Source organism: Scyliorhinus torazame, chromosome 2, assembly GCF_047496885.1.
Source record: "Scyliorhinus torazame isolate Kashiwa2021f chromosome 2, sScyTor2.1, whole genome shotgun sequence".
Taxonomy (NCBI): domain Eukaryota; kingdom Metazoa; phylum Chordata; class Chondrichthyes; order Carcharhiniformes; family Scyliorhinidae; genus Scyliorhinus; species Scyliorhinus torazame.
The window spans coordinates 242,069,309-242,086,544 of NC_092708.1; the positions used below are offsets into that span (position 1 = coordinate 242,069,309).

Here is a 17,236-nt window from a genome sequence, read left to right on the forward strand (position 1 = left end):
TGTCAGATTAAGTCTGTGCAAGGTTCCCCAGCTCCTAGCGATCTGAATCCCCAGGTATCGGAAGTTTCTTTCCACTTTCCTTAGCGGTAAGCCTTCCATCTCACTACTCTGGTCCCCTGGATGTATCACAAATAATTCACTCTTCCCCATGTTTAGCCTATACCCCGAGAATTCCCCGAACCCCCTCAAAATTCGCATAACATCTATCATCCCCCCCCGCTGGATCCGACACGTATAACAATAGGTCATCTGCGTATAACAAGACTCGGTGTTCTTCTCCCCCTCTAATCACCCCTCTCCATTTCCTGGAGTCTCTCAACGCCATGGCCAGAGGTTCAATTGCCAACGCGAACAACAATGGAGACAGCGGGCATCCTTGTCTTGTTCCCCTATATAATCGGAAATACTCCGATCTATGTCGACCTGTAACTACGCTTGCCGTTGGAGCCCCATAAAGAAGTCTAACCCAGCTAATAAACCCGTTCCCAAACCCAAACCTCCTTAACACTTCCCATAAATACTCCCACTCCACCCTATCAAATGCCTTCTCTGCGTCCATTGCCGCCACTATCTCTGCCTCCCCCTCCACTGGGGGCATCATTATCACCCCTAATAGTCATCGCACGTTAACATTCAGTTGTCTCCCTTTTACGAACCCTGTCTGGTCATCGTGCACCACCCCCGGGACACAGTCCTCTATCCTCCGATGCCAGTACCTTTGCCAGCAATTTGGCGTCCACGTTCAATAGTGAAATAGGTCTATAGGACCCGCACTGCAACGGATCTTTGTCCCTCTTCAAAATTAGCGATATCGTCGCCTCCGACATCGTCGGGGGTAGAGTCCCCCCTTCCCTGGCCTCATTGAACGTCCTCGCCATCAACGGGGCCAACAAGTCCACATATTTTCTGTAATATTCCACCGGGAACCCGTCTGGCCCCAGGGCCTTCCCTGTTTGCATGCTTCCCAGTCCCTTAATAACCTCGTCCACCTCAATCGGCGCCCCCAGGCCTGCCACCTCCTGCTCCTCCACTTTCGGGAACCACAATTGGTCCAGGAACTGCCGCATCCCCTCCTCTCCCTCTGGGGGTTGAGACCTATACAGTTCCTCATAAAAGGTCTTGAACACCTCATTTATCTTTCCTGCCCTTTGCACCGTGTCTCCCCTTTCGTCTCTAATTCCTCCTATCTCCCTCGCTGCTGCCCTCTTTCGCAATTGATGCGCCAACAGGCGACTAGCCTTTTCCCCATATTCATATCTCCTCCCCTGTGCCTTCCTCCACAGTACCTCCCCCTTTCTGGTGGTCAGAAGGTCAAACTCCGTCTGGAGTCATCTCCTCTCCCTGTACAATTCCTCCTCCGGGGTCTCTGCAAATTCCCTGTCCACCCTTAAAATCTCCCCCAGTAATCTTTCCCTTTCCTAGGCCTCTTTTCCTTTTGTGGGCCCCAATAGAGATCAGCTCTCCTCTGACCACCGCTTTTAATGCTTCCCAGACCACTCCCACAGGGACCTCGCCGTCGTCATTGACCTCCAGGTATCTCTCAATACACCCCCGCACTCTTGCACACACTCCCTCATCCGCCATCAGTCCCACATCTAATCGCCAGAGTGTTCTCTGCTCCCTGTCCTCTCCTACTTCCAGGTCCACCCAATGTGAGGCATGATCCGAAACCGCTATGGCTGAGTACACAGCTTCTTCCACCCTAGAGATCAACGACCTTCCCAACACAAAAAAATCTATCCGGGAGTACACTTTATGGACATGGGAGAAGAAGGAAAACTCCCTAGCCCTAGGTCTAAGAAATCGCCATGGATCCACTCCCCCCATTTGGTCCATAAACCCCTTAAGTACCTTGGCCGCTGCCGGCCTTCTTCCGGTCCTTGAGCTGGATCTATCTAGCCCCGGGTCCAGCACCGTATTAAAGTCCCCTCCTAAAATCAAGTTTCCTACCTCCAGGTCCGGTATACGCCCCAGCATCCGTCTCATGAATCCCGCATCGTCCCAATTTGGGGCATACACATTAACCAACACGACCTCCATTCCCTACAGCCTACCACTCACCATTACATATCTACCTCCGCTATCTGCTACGATGTTCTTTGCTTCAAATGCTACCCGTTTCCCCACCAAAATGGCCACCCCTCTGTTCTTTGCGTCCAGTCCTGAGTGGAACACCTGTCCCACCCATCCTTTCCTTAGCCTAACTTGGTCCGCCACCTTTAGGTGCGTCTCTTGGAGCATAACCACGTCTGCCCTTAGTCCTTTCAAATGCGCGAGCACTCGGGCCCTTTTTATCGGTCCGTTCAGGCCTTTCACGTTCCACGTGATCAGCCCTCACTAGGGGGATACCTGCCCCCCTCCCGTGTCGACTAGCCATTACCTTCTATAGGCCAGTCCCATATCCCGCCTCCGCGCTCCCGCTCGCTCCCCCAGCGTCGCACACCATCCCCGCCCACCCACCCTTTAGCCATTTCCTTTTGGATTTCCGCAGCAGCAACCCAGTTGTTCCCCCCCCCCCCCCGCTAGATCCCTATCTAGCATGATTGCTCCCCCCATATCACTTCCGTAAGTCAGCTGACTTCAACTGACCCCGGCTACTCCTGCTCACTCCTCGACCCCCCCCCCCCCCCCCCCCCCCCGTGTGGGGGAACTCCCATCCGCCTTGCGCCTGTCTTCCCACCTTATTCTTTCTGGCGCGGGAACATCCCTTTACCTGACCCGCCTCTTATGGCGCAGCTCCCTTTCCCCTCCCCCTCTCCTTCCCCATTCTCCGACTATATCCCGTCTTTCCCCCCTCACCGGCGCCCACATTTCCCCAATGTCTCCCCCCTTCCCTGTTTACTTCTCAATTAACTTCCATCTTAACATTAACAATAACAATAACATTTCCTGCAGCATCAGTCCCTCAGTTCCGGTCCAATTTCTCTTCTTTGATAAAGGACCATGCTTCCTCCGCCGTCTCGAAATAATAGTGTCTCTCCTGATTCGTGACCCATAGTCTTGCCGGCTGCAGCATGCCAAACTTCACCTTCCTTTTATGCAACACCTCTTTGGCTCGGTTGAAGCTCGCCCTCCTTCTCGCCACCTCCGCACTCCAATCCTGGTATATCCGTACCACAGCATTCTCCCATCTGCTACTCCGCACCTTTTTAGCCCATCTCAGGACCTCTTCTCTGTCCTTAAGGCGGTAAAATCGCACGATTATCGCCCTCGGTGGTTCTCACGCTTTTGGTCTTCTCGCCGGAATCCGATTTGCCCACTCCACCTCCATGGGGCCCGCAGGGGCCTCAGCACCCATCAGTGAGCTCAGCATCTTACTTGCGTACTCTCCACAGTCCACTCCTTCCACACCCTCAGGGAGACCTAGTATCCGAAGGTTCTTCCTTCGCGCTCCGTTTTCTAGAGCCTCGATCCTTTCAGTACACTTTTTATGAAGTGCCTCGTGCGTCTGTGTCTTAACCGCCAGGCCCAGGATCTCGTCCTCAATATCTGTCACCTTCTGCTCCACCATGCGAAGTTCAGTCTCCTGGGTCTTTAATGTCTCCTTGAGCCCCTCAATTGCCTGTAGCATCGGGGTCAGCACCTCCCTCTTCAGCAGCTCCACGCACCGTCTCACGATTTCATCCTGCTCAGGCCCCCATGTCGCCTGCGCTTTCTCCGCCGCCATCTTGTGCTTCTCTCTTTCTGACCCTTTGGTCGACGATTCCTCGTGCTGCAGCCGCCGCCGCCGGTTTTTTCCTCCTTCGTTTGGGGGGGACTCCCTTCTCACACACCCCACACCGGGTTGCGTCGTCGAAAAATTCCCCGTTGGGGCTCTTAAAAGAGCCCGAAGGTCCGTCGGAGCTGGAGCCGCCGAAGCGTGCGGCTAGCTAGGCATCACCGCAACCGGAAGTCTGTAGTTAACAAATTAAATTCCGCCTGCAGCCTCCGGCGTTCCCTCAATTGCCCCGTCTCTGGAGTCTCCGCATAACTCCTATCCATTCATAGGCTCTCTCTTACCAGTCGGCCTGTCTCTGCCCTATCCGTCCTGTCCCTGTGAGCCCGGATCGAGATCAGCTCCCCTCTCACCACCGCCTTCAGCGCTTCCCAGATAACCGCTGCTGGGACCTCCCCCGTGTCATTTACCTGCAGGTAGGTTCAGCATGTGCTTCCTCAGTCTCTCACAGACCGCTTCGTCTGCCAACAGCCCCACATCCAATCTCCAGTGCGGGCGCTGCTTGCCATCCATACTGACCTGCAGGTCCACCCAGTGCAGAGCATGGTCCAAGATCGTAATTGCTGAATAGCCCGTGCCCGCCACCCCCGCCAACAGGGCCCTGCCCACAACAAAGAAATCTATCCGGGAATAGACCTTGTGAACATGGGACAAGAAAGAAAATTCCCTGGCTCTCGGCTGCTTAAATCTCCACTGATCCACCCCCCCCCCAAATATGTTCCATGAACCCTTTCAGCTCCTTTGCCATTGCTGGCACCCCTCCCGTTCTCGAACATGACCGGTCCAGGCCTGGATCAATAACCGTGTTGAAATCCCCACCCATAATCAGCCTGTGCGAATCCAGGTCCGGAATCTTCCCCAGCACCCGCTTTATAAAATCCCCATCGTCCCAATTTGGCGCATACACGTTGACCTACACTACCTTCATCCCCTGTAGCCTACCACTAACCATGATAAATCTCGCTCCTACATCCGAGACTATCCTCCCCGCCTCAAACGCCACCCGCTTATTGATCAAAATCACAGCACCCCTTGTCTTAGAGTCCAGCCCCGAGTGGAAAACCTGCCCAACCCAGCCTTTCCTCAACCTGACCTGATCCACCACCTTAAGATGTGTCTCCTGCAGCAGCACCACATCCGTCTTCAAACTCCTAAGGTGTGCAAACATACGAGCCCTCTTCACCGGTCCATTGAGCCCCGGACATTCCAAGTGACCAACCTAGTTGGGGGGCAAAGTGCCCCCCCCCCTCCCCACTGGTCAGCCATCACCCTTCTTGGGCCCGCCTCTAGCCCGTGCGCCACACCTCCTCCGGCCCAGCACGGGGCGGCCCCTGACCCCCTCAGTGACCTTCCATCGAAGTCCCTCTCATGCCCTTTTAATCATTTCACCAATTGAAGACAATCCTTTGATTTTAAAATCATGTTGAAAGCATTGCTTAATAGCATTTCACAGTTTGCTTGTACAGTGCTCATACTTCTGAGATGCAGTGTTAATTTGAAAGAGAGCCATCAGGAGTGTTTTTTTGGCTTCCTGGAGCCAGGACCAGCCAGCTCCAGTTTTACAATAATTAGAACACACCTCCATGTACAAACTGTGAGTGCTTTTGAACTTTGTACTTCCTAGGTAACCAAGCGATGGAGTGCAAGTAATATCCTGCTTGTTGTGTTTGTAATCCGATTAACCTGCCATTCTTTATTATTAAACTGCCTTGGTTACTGAGTGATTTCACAAATCGGCGGCTGGAGAAAAACTGTCTCTATTGTTTCAGATTGATCCTACTCTTTGTAGCCAACTTGCATCCTGAGTAATCGTTTTATTTCCTCCTGGCCCTCCGAAACAAATTTCAGTTGTGTTCCAGCTCACAACAACTTAGATTTATATAGTACCCTTCACCTAATGAAAAGTCCCAAGGAGGTGCTTCCAGGGGCATTTGCATTATAAGAAAAGATATCACGCTGAACCAGATATTCGGTCAGATGACCAAAAGCTTGGTCAAAGGGATAGTATTAAGGAAAGTCTTAATGGAGAAAAGCAAGTTAGAAAGCCAGAGAGGGGATGACAGAGCTTGGGACTGAGGCATCTGAAGGTACAGTCACCAGTGGAGGAGCAATTATGATCAGGAATGCACGCGGGGCTGGTTTAGCTCAAGTCCAAATCGCTGACTTTGAAAACAGACCAGGCCAGGCCAGCAGCACGGTTCAATTCCCATACCAGCCTCCCCGAATAGGCTCTGGAATTTGGCGACTAGGGACTTTTCACAGTAACTTCATTTGAAGCCTACTTGTGACAATAAGCGATTTTCATTTCATTTCATTAGAGCACAGTTATCCTAGAGGGTTGTGGGGTTGGAAGATATTACAGAGATAGGGAGGAGCGAGGCCATGGCTGGACTTGAAAACAAGGATGAGAATTTAGAAATCAAGATGTTGCTTGACAGGAAACCAGTGTAGACTAGGGCATAGGAAACCAGACTTGTTGCGAGTTAAGGCATGAGCAGCCGAGTTTTGAATTTATGTGATTTGTTATTTGGGCCAGATTTCTGAAATGTTTGACGGGTTAAATTTAGGAACTTTTAACCAGAAACTTGTAAAAACGAAGTGATTGTTGGTTTGAGCGCAACCTTGTATTTCACTCATTGGTATCTTTTGTAGAGGCCTGATTTGAGAATGAGATAATTATTTTTTCATTTATACCTTGGTGTCTTAATAACATAATATCAATGATTCAAACAGGAAGTGCCAGACACCAAAGCATCAAGGTTTTTTGTGTAGTGTTGGGAAAGATATTTTTAAAAATTAAAACAATTCAATTTTCAACAATCAATAAGCTCCCCAAGTTTTTATTAATTGAACATTTCCTGGAACATGTTGGTTATATACTATAACTTTGGTTACAAATGACAAGTCCAAGAACTCTTGAGTTCCAGTGCGGTTTGTTTTGGATTCCAGAATTAAATTCTACATAAAATAAATTATTTGCATTTCAGCTGTTTAATCTAAACACGTTGCGATTTTTCAAGCAATCCCATCCCCCTCCCAATTCCATGTTCAAGATTCTTGCTGGGGTGAGGTTCCATGGCTGGCCTTTTGCAATTATCCCAAGAAGGTAATCTTGAATCGACAGACTTGGTGAAATTTGGAGAAATCTGATGTGGAGATTTTTGGGAGGAAGAAAAAGTAGATCAAATGTCAAACCGAAAAAGCATTGGATGTGCACAGCTTAAGAATTCGGGTCTTAAAAAGTGTATTTGCAGGTTAATAAAGTCCTCTTTTTAAAAATAAATCACAGGATTTTAGGCTTTAGAAACACTGGTGCAAGAGTACAAAAATCAAGAGGTGCTGTTAAACCTCTACAAGTCAATGAATTATACCATGGTTATATTATTGTGTCTGGTTTTCAAAGCCTCTCCAGTGCAGACATCTTCTCTATGCCTACCCCATCAAACCCTTTCACAATCTTGAAGACCTCTAGTTACCTCTCAGCCTTTCAATTTCTGGAGAATAGAATCCCAACCCCTCTTAGATCTGATATCGCTCTGGTAATTTATTTTACATAACTTCTGTGCATTTCAATTCTGTCTCTCTAGAAATGAAACGCAATAATTTATGTGCTTTTTATCAAATGCCCTTTTCGCATTGCTATTGTTAATGATTCTTGTATCTACCCTCCATCTTTCTGTTCTACACCTTTAGAAACTTATTTTTCAGGACGTATGTGTCCTCCTTATTCTTCTTGTCAGAATGTGCTACCTTCTACTTACCTGTATTAAAGTTAATTTTCCAATTAAATGCCTATTCTGCAATTTGATTAATATCTTCCTGCATTTTGTCACATCCACCTTCTCTATTAGCTGAACCCACCCAATTTGGTGGTGTTCACATTTTAAAATTATACTTCTGATTCCCAAGTACAAATGATTTATGTAAATGATTTAATCTGTGAACAACGTAGTCTTAGCACAAATTGTTGCAGACCAATACTTCATAGAATCATCACAGAATTTACAGTGCAGAAGGAGGCCATTCGGCCTATCGAGTCTGCACCGGCCCTTGGAAAGAGCAACCCACTCAAGCCCACACCTCCACCCCACCCCTGCAACCCAGTAACACTACCCAACCTTTTTGGACACTGAGGGGCAATTTATCATGGCCAATTTACCTAACCTGCACAGCGTTGGACTGTGGGAGGAAACCGGAGTACCCGGAGGAAACCCAGGCAGACAGGGAGAAAATGCAAACTCCACACACAGTCACCCGAGGCCGGAATTGAACCTGGGACCCTGGAGCTGTGAGGCAACAGTGCTAGCCACTGTGCTGCCCTTTTGCTAATCTGAGTGACTGCCTTTAACTCTTACTCTCTCTTTTGTGTTTCATAACCAGCTTGTTATCCATTTCACGACTTGTCCCCTGGCCTTAGTAACAAGGCAGGACCTTATCGAAGGCCTTTTGGAAATCCAGATGGGCTGTTTCTAGTACATTACCCTTATCTACTCTGATTATTCCTTCTTCAAATGAATCTTGGGGGAATGTTCACAATTAGGAAGGGACATGATAAGGTGTCTAAGAAAGAAAAACTATTTTGACTGCTTGATGAGCCAATAAGGAGCAGAAATTTAATGTAATCATCAAAAAAGTAAAAGACGTTAGAAGAACATTTTCACACAGGAGGTTGTTAAGATGAGGAATGGCATCCCAGAAATATTGTTTTTCAAAGAGACTGTGGGAGGGTTAGGATTACCAAAAATGTGAGGGAACAGGTTGGGAACATTTTGTTTTACTAAGATGGAATATGCCATACCAGAAATCATTGTAGAAGCAGAACCTTAATAGCTTCTAAAAGAGAAATCTTAAAAGAAAAGTTACAATGGCATGGGAAAGGGCAGGAGAATGGGACTAAGGGGCAGCTCTTTCAGCATTCCAGTCTCTGTATGACATGCCAAATGGTTTCCTATTAATTCAAATTTTAGGATTCCATTCTACAATTCCTTGTGTATGAGCCTGTGCTAGGAATGTTTCTGAGTTTATTGATCATGATAACTAATCTGAACTCTGCCGTCATTCAGCATCCAGTTGTATGCACGTTAGGTGTTAATTAGAAACTGTCCTTATTCCCAAGCAGTTCTGAAGCAGAAATAGCCCCCCTGATGCTCTCTTGGCCAACGTACATGTTCTTGGACTTTTCGTGTTCCTGTGTGGCTCTGTGCTGCATATGAAGCTCATTTCACAGAATCACAGAATTCCTACAGTGCAGAAGGGAGACCATTTGACCCATCGAGTCTACACTGACTCTCTGATTGACTACTCCACCCAAGCTCATTCCCCTGCCCTATCCCCCTAACCTAACCTAACCTACACACCGTTTTTGGACACTAAGCAATTTTGGCAATTTAGCACAGTCAATCCACCTAACCTGCACATCTTTGTACCGTGGAAGTAAACCACAGCACCCGGAGGAAACCCACACAGACACTGGGAGAATGTGCAAACTCCACACAGACAATGATCCAAGGCTGGAACTGAACCCTGGTCCCAGGTGCTGTGAAGCAGCAGTACTAACCACTGTGCCGCCCCCATCATTGGATGCTTAATTTTTAAGGAAAATTAATTGTCTGTTTTGTTAATTTGAGTAAATTTAAGTTTCCATATATCTATCAGCTTTGTGTGTGTCTGTCACATTTGTGAACAGCAAACTATAGTGGAAGAAGTTTTGTTTAAAAATGCAAAAGATTCCTGATGGGTTGGAGAGCAACCTCTCCACCCTGTGCCCTGGCGTGGCGGGAGGACCTGTTGGAATCCTTGACTCTTGAGAAGGTTAAGTTTGAACTGAGGGGAAGGATGGAGGGGTTCTACAATTCATGGGCATTATTCATTATGCACTTTCAAGAACTGGATAGCTTCAAACATTAGTTGGGGGGGGGGGCGGGTGGGAGGGTTGGGGGGAGGGGGCGGTGTGTGTTGATAGTGACTGAGTGATTCCTGATTCCTTTTTGTCATTTGTTTATGTGAACATGCGGGCTAATGTTTGGGGTTTGGTGGGAGGATGGGATCATTATTATTGATATGGGGATTGACATATTTGTTACTGATTATTGTTTACTGTTGGTGGGTGTAAATTTGAGAGAAAATTTGAAAAAGGAGAATAAAAAATATTTTTTAAAATAAATAAATACAACTTTTCCAACCCAAAAAAATGCAAAAGAAGAGAAACCTGGGTGGCTGTTCAATTAACAAAGAAATGAGCCAAATAGCTGCCACTATGGAGAAGCTTCCAGCAGCAATAATTAACTCCAATTCACTGCAAGATCTTTTCAGACAACTTTATCATACAGTGCACGATCAATGGGCATAAAGATCAGCCGGTAAATATAATCACACTTCAAACCACAGGCTAATTGTGAGCAATGAGCAGTGAGCTCGTATTTTTAGAAAACGGCACACGGTCTCATATTTGGCAGTTCTTTGTGAAACTAATCATAGTCACGGATGACCATATAAGCCATAAAGTCATCGAGTATTGAAGAATACCCTTCAGCACATCAAGTCTGCACCCATAAAACTACACTAACTCTATACTAATCCCACTTTCCAGCACATGGCCCATATCTTGAATGTTATGAGATTTCAAGTGCTCACCTATGTACTCTTTAAAGGTTATGAGGTTTCCTGCCTCTGCTACCCTCCAGGCAATGCGTTCCAGACTCCCTCCACCCTCTCGGTGAATCTTTTTTCCACAGATCCCCATTAAACCTACTGCCCGACATCTTAAAATTATGGCCCTTCATTATTGAAGCCTCCAAGTAACTGTTCTGCTTAGCATGGTGAGCATTGTCCTGCAATCATACAGGATTCCTGAGTGCCACAGAGTAATAAAAGGGAACAGATGTGTGCTCAATAAAATTAATATTCACTGAGATAGCCATCAAAACAGTTGAAGCGCTCAGACTTTGTTTTTGATTAAACATATTTTCCCTAACCTGCAGCAACCCTGCAGTTAAAGTGGCTTCATTTGTCAATCTAATACCGAGAGGGCAAGCTCTCCTCTATGTACACCCTGTGGGCAAGAAAGGAGGGGGATGTACATAGAAGAGAGCTTGCCCTCTGTGTATTAGATTGACAAATTAAACCACTTTAACTGCAGCTCATTTTCCTCCTCGCCCTCCCTGTTCATATTCCTGTCTATTTCTTGTGTAATTTTTAATTCATTTTGAAGTTTGCCACAACTTTTATTTATTTTTGTGTCTTTTGTGGCTGCAAGCTGGTCTAAAAGTAAATTTTTACAATCAGCCAAAAGTCCGCTTCCTGGAACGTGGGACAACTTGAGTTACAGCCATTGCACATAGCGTACGTTCAAATTGGTATTGGCCAGACTTCAGGAGTTGACTGTTTGATGGTGTATATTGCAGAACTCTGTTCACAAACAGAAGTATACTATTGCAGATGCTAGAAATCTGAAATAAAAACAAAATTACAGGAAATACTCAAAGCAACATTTTGTTGTTCTATCGCTACTTTCCAGTCTAGAAATTACCATTAATATTATTCAGATAATATTTTTTTAAGCCTCTGAAGTGCTTTCGGATTTTTTGTTCTGCATTTAAGGTTACACTACAGTTAGCAGCTTGTGATTTTTCTAATGTTCCTCCGCCAGAATCTAATTTTGGACGGGCTGCAACTTATATTGCACTATTGCTCTATGAATGCAGTTAATTTAAAATGATCTATTTCTCAAATAAAAATGTTTCCCTCCCTCCTTTAATTTTTATCCTTTTCTCTTGTTGGACCTATTCTCTATCTCAGATTAATTTCTTTTCTGGGGATTTTCTACTGGTCTTTCTAGGTTTAGATTCTACTGGTTCAACTCCACGTCATTTTCTTGTTATAGATGTATTATTTAATTTCGGACAGTGGAAGAAAAGGCCCACTTGCTAACTTCAAAACTGGCTGCCACCTGTAGAGTTCTCTCCCTTCCCTTGCATGCGGATCCCAGCTGTAAATGACACAGTGAGAATCATTTGCATCTCCTGTTATCTGTCTAGCCTTGAAGCCTGGCTGACTGGAAATGTTAGTGTATGCATCAATGGCGATAAATTGTCCCTGCAAGATGTTATGTTCGGTATTGTCATCAAATGTAACCTTTGACCTGCAGCCCCCACCACCCTTGAGTCTGATCTCCGAAGCTGAACAAAACAAGCCTCTGTACTTTGGATGAAGGAAACTGGCTTGTGGCTGTTTTTTGAGTCTGTTTTTAAGCATGTTCTGTCAATAACACGTGACCCAAACACGAGGATTTCTTGGAAACTGAATTAATTTCATTAAATGTATACTGTTTAAATTACACTGCACAATCTTAATTCCAATGGTAAAAATGTAATTTAAACAAGAATTTTGATCTTCTCATCCTTCCCCAAACCCATTACCTTGGGTATCCCTCCAAACAATCCTTCTCTGAACCTTAATACTCCCCACTGCCAACTAAGACCAACTATATCTACCTTTGTAACACCTGCCTCCTCCTGACTCAACCTTTTTCCTCGGAACCTCTCATTCAAGTCCTTATCTCCAAACTTGACTCATCCAACGCTCTGCTGGCCAGCTCTTCACCCTCCATGTTCTTTGAACTTCATCTCATCCAGAAGTCTGCACATAGACCTGCTAATTTGCACTCTTGTCCTTCTGTGCTACTTTGGCTCCAAGTCCTCAGGCCTTAGCTTTTACTTTCTTATCCATGTGTCTAAATCCTTTTGTGGCCTCCCCCCTCCTCCTTTCTGTAATTTCAATCAGCCTGCAATTTCCTCAATCCCGTTTCCTCCATTCTGGCCTTTTGTGTATTTCTCCTTTTGCTGTACTTCTGGTGGCCATGTCTTCAGTTGCCTATATCCCATACTCTGGAGTTCCTTTTCTTTTTTTTTAAATTTAGAGTACCCAATTCATTTTTTCCAATTAAGGGGCAATTTAGTGTAGCTAATCCACCTACCCTGCATATCTTTGTGGGGGTGCAACCCACGCAAACACGGAGAATGTGCAAACTCCACACGGACAGTGACCCAGAGCCGGGATCGAACCTGGGACCTCGTTGGCATGAGGCAGCAGTGCTAACCACTGCTCCACCGTGCTGCCCATATCTGGTCCTTTTCTACACCCTGTTCTCTCCTTTCACCTTTAAACACCTTCCCGATAACCCATCACCTTTAACCAAGTTTTTGTTCATCCATTCTAATAACCCTTGATTAAGCCCTTTGTTTTTGGCTGTACACTTCTGCAAAGGTCCTTGTGTTGTTCATCTGCAATAAAGGCACTTGGACAAATATATGTTTTTGTAGTTTCACCTAATTACTAATTTAGTTTGAAGTAATGATATACATTGTTAGTGTGCGTGTACACTGAATCAAGCCGCTTATTTTAAATAATCATGGCCTGACTTGTGGAAAATCTTCTTCAGTGTGGGCTTTATCCTGAACATGAAATTAAATTGCATTATCTTGTTTGGTTTATTTAAGAATGTTTAATCTTTGTCTATTTTCTTGTACTACTTTTGAAAGAGGAACTACTTCAGGAATAGAGCGGACTTGTTATTATTTTTAATAATTATATTTATTCAAATCCGGTAACTCACTCTTCAAAAAGAGTTTGAGATTACGGTTTTAATTTGGAAAAGTGAGTAATTGCCTTTGGTACACACATCTACTGTCAGAATAAGATATCCGTTTCCTGGCTTCACAAGCTGTGTCTCTTAGTTTACGTGCTTTAGTTTTAGGATCATCTCCTGTTGTTGGGCCTTCTAAGAGTAATCAGTATTTAAAGTCTATAAAAGGATTGCACTGCTGTAGACTTGCCAGTTCCATGTTGAAGTAGAGATTTGATCCATTGAACCATTAAACAGCTTCACTAACTTCTTGTGTGCGCTTGTAAAAGCTGGCTACGTATGGCACAGTTTGTGTTTTTCATTGCACTTTGTACTGCTGAAACAAAGTGTGGATTGCTCCTATACTGTGTAAAACACATAATTCTTTTTGAAAAATACTTTACTTAAAATTTTCAACAATTAACATTTATACAACCAATAAAGCAACCCCAATGCCAACCCCTCCCCCCACCTCTTGACGGCAACCAGATCCCCACAATGTAAGACAAGCAAACCCCATCTCTGGTGGAACCCCTCATCTGACCCCCTAAAAGCAAATTTCACCTTTTCCAGATACAGGAACTCAATTAGATGCCCCAGACATGCCTTGGCACCGGGGGGGGGGGGGGGGGGGGGGGAGATGAAGAAGCTGATCTCCAACCCAACAAAACCCGCCTGCGAGCAATCTGAGTCAAAGGCTACAACATTTGCCCCCGCACCGTCTGCACCTCTGGCAGGTCTGACAGCCTGAATATGTCTCTAGGGGACCCGGCTCCAAATCCACATGCAGGACCTCAGACATGGTGCTGAAAAACGACTCCCAAAATATCTCCAACTATAAAATATAGACCTGGTTGGCTGGGCTCCTCCCACACTGCTCACTGCTTTCCTCCATCCCCACAAACAGCTTGCTCATCCTCATTTTCACCACATTAGTTGAATCAACCTCAGCCTCGCACACAAGGTCGAGGCATTGACCCTTCCCAGCACTTCGCACCATAATCCTTCCTCCAACACCATCTACAACTCTTCCTCGCCGCCCCCCCCCCCACACCCTTGACTTTACTCTTCCGCAGACATCTTGTCCTCCATAATTCTACCATAGATCACTGAAACGACCCTGCTCCCCAGCCGCCGCCCCCTCACCCACCGACCGCACCTCCTCCAACAACAAGGAGGACGGTGCCACCGGAAAGTTCTTGTGAAATTCCACAGCTGCATATTCCTGAAGCCCTCCTCCAAACTTCCGAACCGCCCTCCAGAAACAGATCCTTCATCTCTTTCACCCTTTTCTCCTTCCATCCCTGGAACCTTGCATCCATCCTCCCTGGCTCAAACCCCATGATTCCCTCTAATTTTTGAAAATAAAAATTTAGAGTACCCAATTCAATTTTCCAATTAAGGGACAATTTAGCGTGGCCAATCCACTTACCCTGCACATCTTTGGATTGTGGCGGCGAAATCCATGCAAACACGGGGAGAATGGTTCCCTCTAATTAGCATCACTCTTGAACCTGCCCTCAACGTTTAAGTGCTGTCAGAATTGCCCCGAAATCTTTGGCGTGGCAACCACCACAGGACTACCCGAGTACTTCCCCTGGGCGAACGGTAGCACCCCGTCCCTTTTGCATGAACCCGCCTCCATCCACACCCACAAGCCTCTGTCACTCTACTCTAGCCCCGCACCTTCTCCGCCTTCACCGCACAGTAATAGGTTCAGAAGGGCCAAACCACCCTCCCGAATGCCGTCCTCTTTGGAGCACTGCCTACCTTATCCTGGCTACCTTCCCTTTACATATACCAAGACCAGCCTATCCACCCTTCGAAAGAATGACTTTGGCAAAGCGACTGGCAGACACTGGAACAGAAACCGGAACCGTGGCAGAATATTTATTTTTACTGCCTACACCCGACCTGCCAGCGACAAGGGGAGACTATCCCATCTCACCAAGTCCTCCTTCACTCCCCACCAGACTCGTGAAATTAAGTTTACAAAGTCATGCCCAGCCCTGTGCCACCTGCACCCCCCAAGTACCTAAAATGAGTTGTTGCAACCCTTCCACTCCTGCCCCTGCAGCTGGAGAGGACAACACAAAATATTCACTCTTCCCCAAATTTAACTTATACCTGAAAACACCCAAATTTCCTTCGTCATCCTGTTATGTCCCTCACCAATGAGCCCGGGTCTGAGATGTACAGCAGTAGATCGTCCACGTACAAAGACACTCTGTGCTCCAGCCCCCCCACCCCCTTCCCTAAGTCCGAACCCCTCAGCGCAATGGCTAAGGGCTCAATCGCCAGCATGAACAGAAGAGGGGGCATGGGACATCTCTGCCTCGTTCCCCGAAATAGTGGAATGTACCCCAAATTTACACACTTCTAATATTGTGCCGATTTGGCAAACTAGTTCTGTAAAGGAAATTTGCACCTTACAATTTCAGAATGAAATTAAAATGAGCTGCAATGCAAATAAATGTATGGATTGGGAGGGTGAGCAGCTTTAACTAACTTGAAAGCTAGTCATGACTAGTACTAGTGCATTTTGTTGTCAGCGATGAGAAAACTCCAAAGCTGAGCTAATGCCAATCTAGTTTTCTGTATATTATTGATCTCTGACCAATGAAACCAGTTAATTTGTTTTAAAGGATTGTAGGACTTTCTGCAAAAGGAGCTGTAATAGCCCAAAAATGTGTAACAGACATGGAAAAGGGAAACCTGAAGGTGCTTTATTTAAGGGATATAATAGAAATTATGTTGAGTTACACAGAATGTAGAGAACAGAAACAGGCCATTTGCCCTAACCAATCTGTTGTGCATCACCTCTTATTTATCTACGCCAAAGTTAACTTGCTACTTAACTTCCACGTCTACATGTTTTCTAACTTTAACCTTTGCAAATATAAACAAACTGGTAGAAATTAGCATGAATAATCAATGCGTTTTCTATTGTTCCAGTTCGTTTTATCTGGTTCCGATGACTTTAATCTGTATATGTGGCGCATTCCTTCCAGTTTGGAGACAGGTGAGTTTTCATTTTGCCTGACCTGATTTACTCTAATGGTTTTATATCTCTTTTTCTAGTAATTAAAAAATCTAGAAATACACAGAACAATAGCTCTTACTGAAGAGAAACTCAGGCTTCAAATTATTAATTTATATCTATTTCCCCAATTGATTACTGGAATTGATCTGTGTTGATTTGCAAATGTCTTCCATTTATTATTTTGTGTTTTTAAAAATAAATTTAGAGTACCCAATTCATTTTTCCAATTAAAAGGGCAATTTAGCATGGCCAATCCACCTAGCCACACATCTTTGGGTTGTGGGGGTGAAACCCACGCAAACACGGGGAGAATGTGCAAACTCCACACGGACAATGACCCAGAGCCGGGATCGAACCTGGGATCTCGGCGCCGTGAGGCAGCAGAGCTAACTGACTGGGCCACCGTGCTGCCCTCCCCATTTGTTTTTAATAAAAGCTGGGACTGATGATTGTCTTCCAGCTGATTGTTTCATGCAAAGTGGATTTCAATAATGTTGGTTCAAAGTACAAAACTGCCCACTCTTTAACACCAGTTTGATAATCTCAATCCAGCTATGGGATTTTTTTTTTCAATATCGCTTTAGCCCTGTGGAAGCTGATTTCTAAACTTTGTTGATGTGCATTTTTGCACCATTTCGGAGGAGGAAGCGCTGATCTTGCTCTGGCTAATGCCAAAGTTAGCTTTTTTTTAAAGTAAATGTATCACAAGTGGAGAATTGTTCCTTTCTCTAATCTACCTTGACAAGCTTAAAACCATTTTTCTGCAACCCTTCTCACAAAACAAAATGTGTTAACTGGTCTGAGGTGAACCCCATTGTAAAATCTGCCCCCAAATTGAAAGCTGAACCTGACCTAG

At 45.6% G+C, this 17,236-nt stretch overlaps 1 protein-coding gene across 1 annotated transcript in view; it reads left to right on the top strand.

Annotated features, from left to right (window-relative positions):
• The window catches only part of dcaf5 (ddb1 and cul4 associated factor 5), a 157,632-nt gene that overhangs the window by 118,385 nt on the left and 22,011 nt on the right, over positions 1–17,236 (top strand). Inside the window, exon 7 of the mRNA XM_072485650.1 lies at positions 16,293–16,359. Coding sequence (XP_072341751.1) covers positions 16,293–16,359 — 67 coding nt within the window. The remainder of the gene's footprint in view (positions 1–16,292; positions 16,360–17,236) is intronic.